The sequence below is a fragment of the Perca flavescens genome, chromosome 12 (assembly GCF_004354835.1).
Source record: "Perca flavescens isolate YP-PL-M2 chromosome 12, PFLA_1.0, whole genome shotgun sequence".
Lineage (NCBI taxonomy): Eukaryota > Metazoa > Chordata > Actinopteri > Perciformes > Percidae > Perca > Perca flavescens.
The window spans coordinates 14,005,888-14,019,494 of NC_041342.1; the positions used below are offsets into that span (position 1 = coordinate 14,005,888).

A 13,607-nucleotide genomic window follows, 5' to 3' on the forward strand; every position below is an offset into this window, starting at 1 on the left:
ACAGTAGGGCGTTACGGGATGTAGCGTGGCACAGCAGAGCACTGGATGCAGTGGACGCGGCAGGACGAAGCCGGACACCGCAGGGAATCGCAGAGCATAGCAGGGTGTAGCAGGTCCACAGCGACAGCTGCACCCAAGACCCAGATCTTGGTGCCACCCTAATCCAAGGCAATCTTCTAGGCGAAGAAGAAACATAAGCACTCCAGGGAGTGAACTCCCCAGACCTAGGTTAGTAACAAGCATTTCTGGGACAAGGATGCACACAAAAGGAAACAAATGAAAAGAGATGAGAGAGCAGCTCAGTGTGTCATAGGAAGGAAGGAACTTCCCCGGCAGTCTAGAATTATAATAGCTTAACTAAGAGAGGCAGGTTAAGGAGAGGAGCCTGGTCGAGCTAGAACTCTCCCCAACCGGATCGGGCTGTACTGGCCTGCCTCCCTCTACTCTCACTATATTATTGATTATATGATAGATAAATCGGACGACTATGAAGAGAAGCAGGTGGGCCGGGTTAGGCGGACGCTGCAACTCCTCACTCCCCAACTATAAGCTTTATCAAAGAGGATGGTTTTCAGTTTATTCTTAAATGTGGTGAGTTCTTGATGTTACTAAGGTGGCTCTCTTTTTAAATTGGCTTGATCACATGGCAACTTATGCTGCACACCTAGCCTGGTCTGGATCAGTTTAGCTTCAGAGTTTTAGATTGAAATAGGCTAAAAGTGCCTTTTACGAATAAACTCCTTTGGAAATCGCGTCACTCTATAGTCGATAGTAGAGGTGTGCGAGATTAAATGTGGCGAGATTCCTCGTTGAGGTTCACAAGTGCAGAGCAGCATCCAGCATGACCGATGAGTCTGACTTTAACTTCGAAATTAGCATGGAAGATCCGTTCTCGAAAGCGGACTTCTCTCTCTCTCTCTCTCTCTCTCTCTCTCTCTCTCTCTCTCTCTCTCGGCCGAGACACACAGCGTGCAGTTCAACGTGGCGCTCTCTTTCTCTGTCCTTTTTTAAAAGGAGTGTAGTGTACAGCAAAACCTTTACTTTTAATGATATTAAATATCGTCTCGTGAGCTGGGTGTCTCGTCACACTCCTAGTCAATCTATGAGCGATACAGATTCTTAGCTAAGGAAATGCGTCTTGTTGAGCCCTAACGTTACATTAGTAATGCCACCAAAGGAAGACATGCAATATCTGAGATGGAGGACTGGCAGCACAAAAAATAGGGAGGATTAGATGTACATATTAAGATATTTGTTGGCGTAAAACTGCCTAGTAAGACTGCCCCTGTTATCAGCATAGACAATTATTTTACCACTGATCAAGCATTTAATCCAATCAGGCTGAGAAATATTTAAATAAAAGGCTCCTGGTAGAATCTCTCTATCCCACTCATATATTTTCTGTAAGGCAGAAAATAGGCATGTTTACTAGTCATGTCTGTAATCAGACTGCAGTTTTGTTAACATCAGGCATTTTAAATTACATTTTTTCTTTGGCGTGTTTTTTTCTTAGGTTCAGTACATAGCTGGCTCAGAGGTTAAACCTCCTGAAGTGTGCCCGAGTGGCTATTTCCTAATTGCCACCCTGTATACATTTTAGATTTTTACTGTACTGCAGTATAGATTTTCATTTATGCACAGATGTCTTTAAAGGCCCACTTTAGGACATTGTTTTGTTGGATTTATAAGAAATATCAAGTAATTAACAATTGGTAACTCATTAGAAATAAAATCGAAATCAGCCTGCATTTAATGTAGAAGAAACTTTTTTTTTTTTAAAGTTTTAACTTTATTTAATGACTGTCCTTTATGTATTTCTGCTGACATTACAGAATGCTGCTGTAACAAGTCAGGACTTGATCAGTCGAAAGATCAAAGAATACAACATGATGAGGTATGCAGGGCTCCACATTGCCCCCTGGGGCTCAATCAGAGTACTCAAGCAAATATCTACCTAAATGCCAACCTAATGGTATTATTTGTGTATTTTTTTGCAATCAGTACGCCCAGCAGCAGGTCTGAACCGTCCCCTAAAACCTCACGCCAATCCCTCAGTATCAAACAAGCCTTCCTTGGAGGTAAAACAGACGGCAAGACCCACAGCCCTCATTCGCCCAAAACAGGAGAGGATCGGAGGGGACTGAGAGGTAAAGGCAACAGCTTCATTTAGTGTGCTTCAAGGGCATTTTTAATCTTACATATCTAATTTATGTGCATATATTTGTGTTTACTCTGTTAGATGACTCCAGTCCACCAAGGGACAGAGCTGCTTGGAAAATTGGCATTGCAGGGATTATGAGGAAGCCCTTTGAAAAAAAGACTCCAGCTGGGGTCACGTTCGGGGTGCGGCTTGATGACTGTCCAGCTGCACAGACTAACAGGGTGAGTCTCAATCTCTTCTAATTTATTTGAGAGAAAATGCTCCAGTAGTTTAGCAGTCAGATGATGTAAATGGCATATTGCTTCCATACACATAAAATATAGATTTTGCTTCAATCGGTCAGCCAGAGCAGTCACTAATTCTTGCTAGGGTAGCTCACTTTGGCTGGCTGTTGCAAACACTGATGTGTATGACATAACTGTATGCACATCACATCTGTGCTCGTCCAACCAGTTTATAAGTTTTTGTTAATTGTTCAGATTCAACATGCAGTTATCAGTGATATGTTGTATCTAATGTTTTCCTGTTGTGTGTTGTGCAGTTTGTTCCTTTGATTGTGGAGGTGTGTTGTAATGTGGTGGAGGAGAGAGGTCTGGAGTACACAGGAATCTACAGAGTGCCTGGGAACAATGCTGCCATCTCCAGCATGCAGGAGGAGCTCAACAGCAAAGGCATGACTGACATCGACATCCAGGAAGACGTGAGTGACTGACAGCCGGGTTGCATAGTACAGTGTGCCACTTTACTGACATCTCTTAGCAGTGGCAGATTTGTGCTGTAAGCTCTAACACGATGCTTTCTCGCCACTTTTCTGCAGAAATGGCGGGATCTCAACGTCATCAGTAGTTTACTTAAGTCTTTTTTCCGAAAACTTCCAGAACCTCTGTTTACGAATGGTGAGATCTTGTAAATACACTGAAAGTCACGACCCAGAAATTGCAAACAAAAACTTGAGTAACGCTGGATTTTCTGTGCGACTTTTCCTTTTGTTATTCTAAGTAAAGTTTTTCCTCTGTTCACAGAAAAGTATGCTGATTTTATTGAAGCCAACAGAACGGAAGACTCAGTGGAGAGATTAAAGGAGCTCAAGAGGCTGGTGAGTGAAAAATCTAATGTGAGACGCGTTCATTTGAATAGCATTATATTTAGGCATACCATTAATCCTGAAACTCTTTCTTTTGTCAATTCTTGCAGATACAAGAATTACCTGATCATCACTTTGAAACTCTAAAATTCCTTTGTGCTCACCTCAAGAAGGTTTCTGACAACTGTGAAAAGAACAAGGTAAGGCGGTTAACAAGATCGGTCAGTGTTAATGTCATTAGGTAACACCCTCCAATCCTTTGCAAATCCAGTGTCCTTCGGAGGATTATTACATTAAACCTGATTTGTCCTAACCTTATCTGTTTAGATGGAGCCTCGTAACCTGGCAATTGTGTTTGGTCCTACGCTGGTCAGAACCTCTGAGGACAACATGACCAATATGGTTAATCACATGCCGGACCAGTGCAAGATAGTTGAGAACCTTATCCAACAATATGACTGGTTCTTTACTGATGACGGTGATGAGGACCCTGTTGTATGTGGCAACTCTTTTTTTTCTTCTTCTTCCTTTTGTTGTTTGTTTGTCATGGATAAACAGCTCATATCATAGATAACCATACTCTTAATGCTGTTTATTTGATAAAGGTATTTAAAGCTGCACTAATCAATATGAGAAATGGCTCAAATTACTATATTGGTAGAGACCAGAACAGAGTCAATTCAATGAATTAATGCAGCTTTAGATAAAATGCACATCTCACACCTTTTTGTGGTTATCTTTCTTTTTTTCCAATGATGTGTTGTGTTCAGATACTTATCTTCTCTCGGCTTTCTCTTCTGTTCTTGTTTAAACTGTGCACATTCCCTCCATGTGCGGCTCCAGACCACAGCTGAGCAGGAAAGCACAGTGCAGTCTCAGCCTGTGCCCAATATCGACCACCTGCTCTCCAACATTGGACGGACTGCAGCTTCACCGGGCGAAGTTTCAGGTAAGTCTGAGAGGGTTATCTCTTAGGAGAAGCGCTCCAGCATCGCCACAGCAAATATATTATTATGGCAGCAATAACATATTTCAGTCATATTATTAAAGTAGAAAAAAGTTAAAAATATTTGTGCAATAGATTTGTTAGAAATGTTAGCAGTGTGTCAATTGTTAATGCTAAAATAATTAACATAATTTTTAACACCTATTTTCCATAATTTTAAGTGTTTTGAGCAACAACAAAAAAGTCTGCCAATTTCTTTTTTGGTTTCCGTTAAAGCAAGCTTTTTCAGTACATTTTCAATTAATACAGTTGGTGGTTTAACCATTGGAAAATTGTTGAAAAATACCTTGCAGTATGTTGAGCCTTTTTTTATTAATTAATTTGTTTTTGGATAAAAGCCTTAGTTTTTGTTTCGCTATTCACATTTTTTGGCCCAAAGCGATAAATTGTCCAACTTTTATTTTCGTTCATTTCTTTGCTTTACTCTTTTATTTTCTCCTGCTCAAGTCATTTTTTCTCCCTGTGCTTTACCTGTGTTGAGACGACTCCTTTTCTTTCAGTTCTTTTCTTCCCCTCCTCCTCGTCTCTCACATAATCCCGGCATGTTCTTTCCCAAAGAAAATCTAACCAACAAAAATAAAGAAAAGCTGGAAGTTTTAACCCTTCTGACCTCTGCCCTTCTGTGTGTAGTGTGTTGTTTTTCTCCCCCATTCCTGTCCAGCACTCACACATTACCCAATCTTGACACAGGCCAAGTGGGCGGCGTCTATCACTCGATGATGTCACTGATGGACTCTGTTATGTCAGTGATGGACAGCTGGGACTGTAGGAAGAAGGACGAGTGTTGTGCCCAGTGTAGCTGCCTAGTCTGCAGAAACCCGCAGCTCTTTTAAATTTGGGCGAAAGGAGGAAAAAAGATAAAAAAGAAAGAAAGAGAAGTCGATGTTTGTCATTTTTCCTGTGGTGTGCACGTCTCATATTTAAACCAATACCCTAAATTGAGGGATACAGAGCAATGCTGCTGTACTTTCTCTGAAAGCCCTTCTGCTGTCTCTTGTTGTCTCTAAAGCTGATCGCAAGGACAAGTAGCATGGTACGGTCAACCTCAGGTTCTCTCCCGGTCATGTGGCATAATCTTGTCATGATGTCTGAGGGTGGGGTCGTAGTGGTGGGACTGAGCTGGATGTTCCCCAGCACACACGCGTTTACACTCAAAACAAACCCACACATACAACCAATGAATATGTATTGACTTGTTGATGCAGAGGCACACATGCAGTCATATAGCAGTGGGTGGGACTCCAAGCATGTAGATGTAGTGCTATTTGCCGCGGTAAGGTAGTTTTTAGTTTCAGGTGTCTACTCTTGTCTTTTTGTTTTGATTTGTTGTCTGTGATGCCTTTTTATTTCAAGATCTTTGCCTTCATTCAAGTACAGACAAATATTCCCACATACTTCCTCGCCTCCTACTGTTACATAATGTATAACACCTACATCAATCACTAACTCGCCCCTCACATTGTTCCCCTACCCAACCCTGACACACACAGTTTAAACCTAAATAAGATCATTAATAGCCCGATTCCACCGCAGGAACTCTTTCAGGAGCCCAGGAACCTTTTTGACCAGAGGATACAATGACTAAATTTAGTTACTTTGTCGTAGTTGTTGGTGTCAAAAAAAGTTTCTGTTCCAGGAGTAGCGCTGGAACTATCAGTGCTGAATGTAGATTATTCGCCAACCTGTGGCTCGTATAACTTCCCTACAGCATTCTTTATATTCATTAAGGAACAAATCCGCCTAATCTTCAGGGTTTTTGCAGTGAAAATGAAAGGGACTTTCAGTTCCTGAGTTTAGTTCTTGTGGCTCCATGGTTCCTGTAACTATTTGGTTGAAAAGGGCTATTGGTCTGTTCATCTTTGTTAGCTGCAGTTTGTGTGTTTTCTCCTTTTGCAAAGTGAGACAAGAAACGTTTGTGTACTCGATTTGATTTGCCTTTTATGTTGTTGAGGATGACAGGTTACATGTTAAAGGCCCCCCGCAGGAGTTAATCTAGCTTGGAGTAAGAGCAATCTTTCTTACATTAAGGTTATTCTAAGGCTTGCCTGCGCCATCTGTATCGACCACGACATACACTCACTGATCTGTTCAGCTCAGGCCCCTTAAGTCAGAGCAAACTCATCACTCTCTCTCCTCTGTGATGTCTTTGAGTTGGGAAAGAATGCCTACAGCTGGTTGGTGGCTACATGTGATGCTCTGTGACTGACGTGTTTGTCCGTGATGTGCCGTCGTTCCATCGATACATGAGCATGAGCCGCTTTTTGTGTCTTGGTTTACTGCTGGGTTTTCACCTCTCACCCTTCATCTTAGGCCTCTTCTGCCGCTTGATCCACTTATCCATATACTGCTTAGTGTGGTTACTCGTTCTCCTGTCTCTCTCTCTGAGCCGAAAATGTGTCGTCTGCTTTCATTCAGCTCCTCTCATTATACTCCTCATATCTGTCAGTTTCACTCTGAAACAAACTTTTAATCTGCCTTTTCTCTTTCTTTATCTTGTTGACTGTTTTAAGCAAGTCCGAGGGTTGGCAGACTCTTAGTAACGACTCTCTTCTCTTTGATACAGATTCAGCATGTAGTGACTCCTCCAAATCAAAGGTAATGTCCTCTTATTTCGTTTTGTAACATAAATCATTCATTCCTTCTTCTTTAGTGTTTTTATATTCTTCAGTCTGGTTTTGACGAGTCTTGGTTCTGTATCAACAGGGCTTGTGGGGCTCGGGGAAGGATCAGTGTAGCAAAGAGATGCTGCGCTCCTCCTTCTTTGCCAGCCGCAAACGTAAGAAGCCCAAGGACAAAGCTCATCCCAGCAGTTCAGACGACGACCTGGACGCTGCGTTCCCCAAGAAGGAGCTCCCGGAGGAGAGCCAGCAGCAGCAGCCTCTGTGGTCCCCAGACAGCCGGACCGAGGAGGAGGGGGAGACGGATGAAACCAGTGAGAAAGACGAGCACAGGAACAGCTCTGAGGAACAGCTTGACAAAACAAACAGGAAGGAGAGTCTCTCCAGCAGCCTGATGAAGCCCTTTACCCCCCTGCCTGCAGAACACATTTCCGCCACCCTTCAAAGTGGCTCCCCGTACGCCTCGCCCCCCCACTCCCCGAACCTCAGCTACCGCATGCAGATGGCTCACCAGTCCTCTCTGTCAGACCCGCCTTCCAACTACGACGACGCGGTGTCCGACCTCGGTACGATGAACAGCACCAGCTCCCAGGCGTCCGTGCCCAGAGTGAGGCGGAGCAGGACCGTGGCTCTGGGTCCAGAAGCCGGCCCCAGCGGGTTGGGAGCGGAGGTTTGCTCCATCACCTCGGACTACTCCACCACCTCCTCCATGACGTTCCTGACTGGAGTAGAGCTCAGCACCCTCAGTCCTGAAGTGCAGTCTGTGGCGGAAAGCAGGGGTGGAGACGATGCAGACGACGAGAGAAGCGAGCTCATCAGCGAGGGAAGGCCGATGGAGACGGACAGTGAGAGTGACCTCTCGGTGTTTACGGTCGGAAAAACTGATCAGCGCGAACTGCAGGAAGCTCCTCGACCCCTCCCCTCCCACAGACTCATCGAATGTGATACACTCTCCAGAAAGAAAGCCGCTCAACAGAAAACTGTCAGCGAGTCTTCACTGGATGGAGCTTGGAGCGATAAAGATTCCAACAGGCTGTCGTGTGTGATGGGGTCAGCCAAAGGCAGCTCCACAGGCAGCCTCAGCTCATCGTCTCGGAGCGAATTAGATAAGGCAGAGCCTGCATGGAAGCTGAAGATCACTGACAGACTGAAGGTGCGTCTGCGAATGTCTGTGGATGACATGTTTGGCGTGGGCAGCCAGAGGAGCCGGTCCCCGGAGGGCCGCAGTAAGAAGAAGAAGAACATCAGACGCAGACACACCATGGGCGGTCAGAGGGACTTTGCAGAGCTGTCTGTTTTGGGAGACTGGTCGCAGCATGTCGGCATCGGTTCAGGCTCTCGGTCGGAGCTGTCAGCTGTGGACCAGCTGAAGCCTAAGTGCAGCTCTCAGGACTTTTCCATTAGGGATTGGATCGCCCGCGAGCGCCACCGCACAAGCAATCCAGAGGTCAGCGTGGACCTCTCTGAACAGCAGGGGGGGCTGTGCAGCGCAATGTCCCAGAACCTGGGAGCCTCGTCCTCTTCTGAACTCCCACATCGTCCAGCTGAAGTGTTCAACGGGGATGTTCCCCAGAGTAAGAATCTGAGCCTTTCGGCCACCGCTCACCCACATAAACTCACTAATTCCCAGGTGGTCCATTCGCGCTTCTATCAGTACTTGTAAGAAGTGTTGGTCGTGTTTGACTGTGTATGTTCTCCATCTGTGAGATGTGTACGTACTTGGGAGTCTGTCGGTATAATATCTGTTGTGTGACCAATGTTAGTGAATGAGCATGTTGTACAAAATTGTGTGGAGTGCGTGTCTGTAACTGGTGTGCTTGCTTGTGAAAAGAGAATTACTGCACACAGGGATCATTGATCTTGCTCATGTATAAGGCATGAAACAAAAATGGTGTTTATACCCTTTTATTTCTTTATTTTTTATTTTTAAAATGACAAATGACTTTGGGATGGCGCAGCAGGAGGATATCCTCCCTCCTAATACAAATCCCTGTTGTGCTGAAGATGGAGAGGACCTGTCACTCATGAAACAATGAGCCTGTGAAGTCTGTGCAAGGAAGTGTGAACAGTAACACTCAAGTTAAGATTGTTTAACTTAAGGTTTAGCTTAGTGGCTTTAAGGATGAACTGACTTTTAGAATGAATAGAAAGTAGTAAAGTTTTTAGTATTGCAGAGGAACTATTTTTGTGTAAAGAAAGTTATGATGTTCAAAGTCAGTGAGTCTCTAAGTAACCAAATGAAGAATGTACAGACATGCTTGCTGTAATACTGACTAAAAGCTTTAGATGCTTGTGTTTCACTCTAAAGTGTACATATCCCTATTTTTCTGTGTACTTGAATTGTGTTTTTGGTACAGCCTGTGTTTGGACTGCCTACAAGCTTTCTGCTGTCAAAGGGGCCTTTCCAAAGGTACAAAGGGTGACGAGGAGACACTGGACTTATGCAAATGGAAATAGTTCTTATTCATCCCAGTTATGTGGTTTAAAGAGCAGTGAACAACATCCCTCTAATGCAAATGTTATGCTGTGGTTTTAGTGTTTGTGGTTCACACATCTGTCAATGGCTGGCGGTAGATTGCATTGAGGAAGAAAACTTTGGATGAAAAAGAAAATGGGTATTCAAATCAGAAAATCATGTTTTTTCACAATAGGAAGTGCCTCTCAATGAATTGTTAAGGGTGCCATATTGTCTTTGTTGAAATACACAAAGATGTTACTGTGAATGACATTTTTATTGTCGACTCTCAGTCATTCTACAGGTTATGTAACAAAATGCCGAGCTTCCATTCCTTAGGCATTCCACTCTGGTCTTAACATGTTTTATACATTTTTTTTTCTCCTGTTTATCATTTTTTGATTTTAACAGAACTTGAATTTTAAATATTCCTTGTAAAAATAAGTAACTTAAATGTACATATACATGCCATGTTTTAGCTGCTTTACTTTTAAATTTCCATCAAATTGCAGGATTAAAGTACAGTATTGTGAGATGATGATGAGGCCGGTGTGGGTGTTGTGGGAAGTTTGGTACTTCTCTTTTACGAGAGAGGTCCCTGCATGAGGAAACGTTGACTGAGCTGGACCGTTTGTACCAATGCTGTGTTCCTCTGATTGTTAGAGGTGTGTGCACAGTCTCCTGAAACACTGGAAATAAATTTTGTCAATGGCAAATGGTCTTGTATGTTTATTTTTTGACCACACTGTAGAAAAGCATCACAGTAGTGAGTATGTAAGCAAAGAAAGGCCATAATAGAATCCGCTGAATCAAATTAGATGTAATGTGGCTATTTTGACACTGTAATTTGTTTAATTTATATTGTAGAGATCTGTTTTCACTTTGTGTTTATTGGGTCTATCAGATATCGTACATTTCTTTATCATTCCTCTTTCCCGTTTGAGTAAACATTACTGCGTTACAGTTTTAAGTACTTTATCTAAGTACGTTTGAGTGCAATTTCTTTTCTTTTAAAGATTATTTTTTGGGACTTTTCCACCTTTAATTTTTGACAGGACAGCTAGGTGAGAAAGGGAAGACATGCATGAAATTTGTCACAGGTCGGATTCAAACCCTGGACCTCTGCGTCGAGGCATAACCCTCTCGGTATATGTGCGCCTGCTCTACCACTGAACCAACCCAGCCACAGAGTGAAATTTCTTAAAAGTAACAATACAACAAAATATACAGCCCTTCTTTGCTTCCAAAGGAAAAGCTTTTCAGCCCTCTGTTGTACTGCAATACTTGTAGGCTACTGCACACAAGAAGGCATACTGGCATAAGGAAAATAGGTCAAATGTTGCAGCAGTCACATACTTTGATGGTTAACACACTAAAGTGATGAATGAAGCCAACCAACGATACATTTCAAAATGCTTTATATACAAGTTTCACATAGAACATAACGACTTTAAAGTGCTCATATTATGCTCCTCTTCAGGTTCATAATTGTATTTAGAGGTTGTACCAGAATAGGTTTACATGGTTTAATATTCAAAAAACATATTTTTGTCATACTGCACAATCCTGCAGCTCCTCTTTTCACCCTGTGTGTTGATCTCTCTGTTTTATCTACCGAGTGAGGCATCACACTTCTATTCCATCTTTATTGGGAGTTACACATGCGCAGTAGCTAGGTAAGCACTGCCAGCTAGTCAGAAGCAGAGTATGAAGTGTGAACTTTGGGCTTTTTCACTTTGTAAACCTATAACATGCACAAAAAAAGATATATAACACAAATAAAGGTAAGGGGAAAAGCATAATATGAGCACTTTAAACAATATAAGAATTTATACACTTTGTACATCAGCTGACTAGAAACCACTGAATACTAACAGAACATTGGGAGAGAGTCAAGCCATTAAACACAAGTCAAAGTAATTCACAAAATAATGAAAATTCAGCATAGTTAACTTACTGGTATGTCAGTTTGGAAGGTAAATATCAAGAACTGTATTTGCAAACTAAATACTCTTTACATTTTTCTCCGTATAATGCCATCTTTTAAGAAGCCATACAATTATTTAGTCTTCACTTATTTCCCTGTTTGGAGATAATAGTGACATTCCTTGTAATTTAAACTTCCCATACCAATAACTTGCTACTATTTGAGGAAAATTAACTTTTGTTTCGAGTCCACAGTTCAGACAAGGCCTATCCATATTCACTCATTTTCAGTGTCATGTGGGCTCCCATCATTAGCATTTATCCCACAGTAAGGCACAGTGACTAAAAGAACAAGAGTTCAATTCAGAATTATGAGGAAAATAAGATTTCATACCATTTTTGTATAGACACTTTTTTTTTTTTTAAAGTACAACACAAGTTAAACATTGTGCCTTCGTTTTGTAAAGCAACTACGGACTGATGCAGCCAGATATCCACTCATAGACACGACACTGAACAGAGAAATTCTGAGAAACAAGTAGCAGTAATCATTCTCATGAACACAATAATCAGTAAGTTGGTTGGCAAGGTTATCAGAAACTGGTGGCCTTTCCAAAGTTAAATCTCAACATAATAATCTTCACAGGGGATATTTTGTGCTGCAAAGCGCCTAATAAATATGTCTGGTTTGAAATGGAGACGCATTGCTCAATGGTTGTTACGTTGATCCTCTATTTGTCCACCAGAGGGAGTAATAGTCCATATATTTTAATAGCAGAGAGAGAGATGTGACTGTCCACATCTGAGATTTATTTTGTCTTTCTGACCAGCATCCAGCATGATGTGAGGAGAGGGGCTGTAGGCTGAGGCCCCTTTTGCACATGCATGTGCTGTGCTTCAGAGTAGAGCTAAAATCTGGATGGACAGCAGGTGGTGTGGGTTGACTGGGTTTAGAAAGACCTGTTGCATATTGTGCTGTAGTAGGTGGCTGGGCGCTGCTCAGAGGGGTAGGTTTAACTGTCGTCCTCGTCATCTTCCTGCTGCTCGTCCGTCAGTATCTCTGGCACCCTGAAACACACCTCGAAGAAGTTGACCAAGGATTGGCTCAGATGCTGCTGCGTCCCGTCACTGTGTAGGAAGTGTCCCTCATCTGGGTAAATCTGTAGATAAATATCCAAGAATGGATTAATGTACTGTATGTCATAGTATAGTATGTTATAAAAACCTTAATGTAGAGTATATCACAAAAAAAGTCATTGTAAAGTATTTTATTAAAAGTCGTAGTATAGAATGTCATGAAAAAAATGTCATAAGTCATAGTACAGTATGGCAAAAATGTCTTAAAAAACCATAGCATAGTGCGTCATAAAAAAGTCAGTATGTCATAAAAAAATCATAAAAAATACTACTATAGTGTCATACAAATCATAAAAAATCATAGTATAGTATGTGATAAAAAGTTTATAAAAAAGTCATAGTATAGTATGTGATAACAAAATCATAGAAATCATCAAGAAATCGTAATATATTACGATAAATATATAGTATCTTAGTAGTAATAGTATAGTATGTAATACAAAATCATAGTATAGTATGCCAAGAAATGTCTCATAGAAGACATCCTAATATATTGTATTATAGTATGATATATAGTATCATAGTAGTAATAGTATAGTATGTCATAACAAAAGTCATACAAAAACTCAGTATGTCATAAAAAGTCATAGTATAGTATGCCAAAGAAATCAGAGTATAGTATGTCAAAGAATTTCATAAAAGTCATAGTATAGTATGTCATAAAAAGTCATAGTATGCCAAAATAATATATAGTCATAATATAGTATGTAATAAAAATGTAATGAAAAGTAATAGTATAATACTGTATGTCATAAAAATGTCATAAAGTAGTTAGTATAGTATGTCATAAAAAGTCATAGTATAGTATGTAATAAAAAAGTCATAGTATATTGAAATAAAAAAATCCTTACAAAAGTTTTAGTATAGTATGTGATAAAATAAATCATAAAAAGTAATAGTATAGCATGTCATAAAAAGTCGTAGTATATAATGTCATTAAAAGTCAAAGTATAGTAAGCCAACAACTCAGCAGTCTGAGTCAGTCAAATGAAATCACAGTTATACACAGGTCCATTTGTCAGGTATACCAGGGATTTCAGAAACTCACCTGTAGAGTGTAATTGGCCTTCTCGCTGATTAAATGATTGATAAATTTAGCCGTGTGCTGGAAGTGAACCTTCTCTGTGGTAGTGGAGATGATAAGATTGGAGACAGCACATTAGGGTGTGGTCACAGTTACATTGTTAGTGTTTTACTCACTGCAGTATTGAGAAATAATA

The 13,607-nt window shown here is 41.2% G+C and overlaps 2 protein-coding genes across 5 annotated transcripts in view; one reads left to right on the forward strand and one right to left on the reverse strand.

Annotated features, from left to right (window-relative positions):
- The window catches only part of arhgap21b (Rho GTPase activating protein 21b), a 37,028-nt gene extending 26,988 nt beyond the window's left edge, over nt 1-10,040 (forward strand). For all 3 annotated transcript variants that reach the window (XM_028592611.1, XM_028592612.1, XM_028592610.1), the window contains exons 14-24: nt 1,833-1,894; nt 2,002-2,147; nt 2,240-2,382; nt 2,703-2,861; nt 2,979-3,057; nt 3,184-3,257; nt 3,356-3,445; nt 3,573-3,740; nt 4,089-4,194; nt 6,815-6,846; nt 6,955-10,040. In XM_028592611.1, the coding sequence (XP_028448412.1) occupies nt 1,833-1,894; nt 2,002-2,147; nt 2,240-2,382; nt 2,703-2,861; nt 2,979-3,057; nt 3,184-3,257; nt 3,356-3,445; nt 3,573-3,740; nt 4,089-4,194; nt 6,815-6,846; nt 6,955-8,532 (2,637 nt within the window). In that variant the 3' untranslated portion in view covers nt 8,533-10,040. The remainder of the gene's footprint in view (nt 1-1,832; nt 1,895-2,001; nt 2,148-2,239; nt 2,383-2,702; nt 2,862-2,978; nt 3,058-3,183; nt 3,258-3,355; nt 3,446-3,572; nt 3,741-4,088; nt 4,195-6,814; nt 6,847-6,954) is intronic.
- A 1,047-nt stretch (nt 10,041-11,087) lies between these two features.
- LOC114565297 (dipeptidyl aminopeptidase-like protein 6) overlaps nt 11,088-13,607 on the reverse strand; it is a 74,387-nt gene continuing 71,867 nt past the window's right edge. For both annotated transcript variants that reach the window (XM_028593251.1, XM_028593252.1), the window contains exons 25-26: nt 13,436-13,509; nt 11,088-12,410 (exon numbers count right to left, since the gene is read on the reverse strand). In XM_028593251.1, coding sequence (XP_028449052.1) covers nt 12,264-12,410; nt 13,436-13,509 — 221 coding nt within the window. In that variant the 3' untranslated portion in view covers nt 11,088-12,263. The remainder of the gene's footprint in view (nt 12,411-13,435; nt 13,510-13,607) is intronic.